Below are 2,258 nucleotides of genomic sequence, written 5' to 3'. Positions count from 1 at the left end.
GTGGACTTTAACAAACACGAGACATATGGAACCTAGTTGGTGTTAAAATCTGATTTGTTATGACCAATAAACCAAACTAAAACAGCATATCCCTGACAGGTACTTATACTGGTCAGACTGGGGTGACACCCCCCACATAGGAAGGATCGGGATGGATGGCTCCAACAGGAGTGCCATTGTGGAGGAGAAGATCACCTGGCCCAATGGCCTCACGCTGGACTTTGTCAATGACCGCATCTACTGGGCCGATGCTCGAGAGGACTACATCGCATTTGCCAGCCTGGATGGATCCAACAGGCACACAGGTAACACACACATAGACTCAGTCTCAGTGTCTTTGTGCACTTCTTCCAGTTGATGTCACTAACCTACTTGTCTCCACAGTTCTTGTTCAGGATATCCCCCACATCTTTGCTATGACTCTGTTTGAGGAGTACATCTACTGGACAGACTGGGAGACAAAGTCCATCAACAGAGCTCATAAAACACTGGGAATCAACAAGACGGTGCTGATCAGCACTTTACACAGACCAATGGACGTCCACATTTACCACCCGTATCGCCAACCTGAAGGTAAAACCAAATTACCAGCATCATTCACAACCACGTGTAAATCTCCATCTATGTCCTTGTCCCTGGTCTGATAATTCTACATTTCCTTTTTCTTTAGTGGCCGGCCACCCGTGCCAAGACAACAACGGGGGATGCAGCAACTTGTGTCTGCTCTCACCTGGAGGCGGCTACAAGTGCGCCTGCCCCACTAACTTTTACCTAGCAGCTGATGGCAAACAGTGCTTGTCCAACTGCACCGCAAGTCAGGTGAGCTAGCTAGGAGCTATTGTTTTAGCCCGTATTAACACATTATTTATTTCAAAACATTAATACTTTTCTCTTCTGTCCTTTCAGTTTGTTTGCAAAAACGACAAGTGCATTCCATTTTGGTGGAAGTGTGACACTGAGGATGACTGCGGTGACCGCTCAGATGAGCCTGCAGACTGCCGTGAGTGATGACTGCAGCCAGACTACAACAATCATGATGATAATTGTTGTTGCAGTTTGTTGTTATGTTTATTCTGCTTAATAATGTGCTGTGTTTTGTAACCATAGCTGAGTTCAAGTGCAGACCGGGCCAGTTCCAGTGTGGCACAGGCATCTGCACCAACCCAGCCTACATCTGTGACGGGGACAATGACTGCCAAGACAACTCTGATGAGGCCAACTGCGGTACACACAACGACACATACTTACAGTACATAACAGAAGTATTTATCTTAGGTGAACCCTTCAATAACCCATGTTCTTTTTTGTTTGTTGTCTTCCTGTTTCCAGACATCCATGTGTGTCTGCCAAGTCAGTTTAAATGCACCCACCCCAGTCGCTGCATCCCTGGCATCTTCCGTTGCAACGGACAGGACAACTGTGGAGAGGGAGAGGATGAGAAAGACTGTCGTGAGTCTTATTGCCCCTCTAGTTCCCTTAGGAATTCTGTTATTTTTCAGCTGCAAGTAGCTGTGCTTAAGTATGGTGGTCCTGGTACAGTATGTCTGTCTGCTCATTTGTCCGAACAACACTTTGGTCAATTGGTACAACTCGAAGCATGACTAAATTTTGTCCCCGCTGGATGAACCCTACCATTTATGCTGACCCCTCTGACTTTTCCACTATTGCCTCTGTAGGCCACAGTTTCCACTTCTACATATTGTATCACAAAATTTAATGAGCAGATAGGAAATTGCTGAATGCTATCAAGCCCCCCCAGAGGATCTCTGTCCATCCATTTTGACCTTTCCTTTAACGTTCCCCTAGGGCCAAATGATGTTGCATAATGTAATTGCCATGACATTTGCTGAGCACATTCATCCTCCACAGAGGGAGATCACATGAACTGTTGTGTCGTGCCATCCTGAGGTCAAAATTTACATTTAAGCACCTTTTACTGCAAAGCTGTAAGAAGAATAGCAAAACCACCGTGTCATTATGTAATGAACATTGCAGTCTAGCACGGCTGTAGTCATTTTTATTTTTGACATTTGTTCATAGGTAGAAATTCTTCTGTATTTAGTGGAGTAACTGTCTCTGTTTCTTGTGCAGCGGAAGTGACATGTGCCCCCAACCAGTTCCAGTGTGCTATCACCAAGCGCTGTATCCCAAGGGTGTGGGTGTGTGACAGGGACAATGACTGTGTGGATGGATCTGATGAGCCTGCCAACTGCAGTAAGACGCAGCTCATTATTTCTGTACAAAACAACACCTCTGCT

General features: G+C 45.7%; 1 protein-coding gene across 1 annotated transcript; it reads left to right on the top strand.

Moving 5' to 3' along the window:
• Positions 1-104: 104 nt before the first annotated feature.
• Positions 105-2,214, top strand: LOC126386935 (low-density lipoprotein receptor-related protein 1-like; the record flags this gene model as incomplete). Its single annotated transcript, XM_050039508.1, has 7 exons — positions 105-305; positions 385-573; positions 671-819; positions 907-1,000; positions 1,108-1,224; positions 1,330-1,449; positions 2,092-2,214. Coding segments are annotated over exons 1-7 (946 nt in total), but the record flags the coding sequence as incomplete, so codon positions are not given.
• Positions 2,215-2,258: the final 44 nt, after the last annotated feature.

The sequence above is a fragment of the Epinephelus moara genome, unplaced genomic scaffold (assembly GCF_006386435.1).
Source record: "Epinephelus moara isolate mb unplaced genomic scaffold, YSFRI_EMoa_1.0 scaffold1088, whole genome shotgun sequence".
Lineage (NCBI taxonomy): Eukaryota > Metazoa > Chordata > Actinopteri > Perciformes > Serranidae > Epinephelus > Epinephelus moara.
This window is presented reverse-complemented; position numbering and strand designations above follow the sequence as displayed.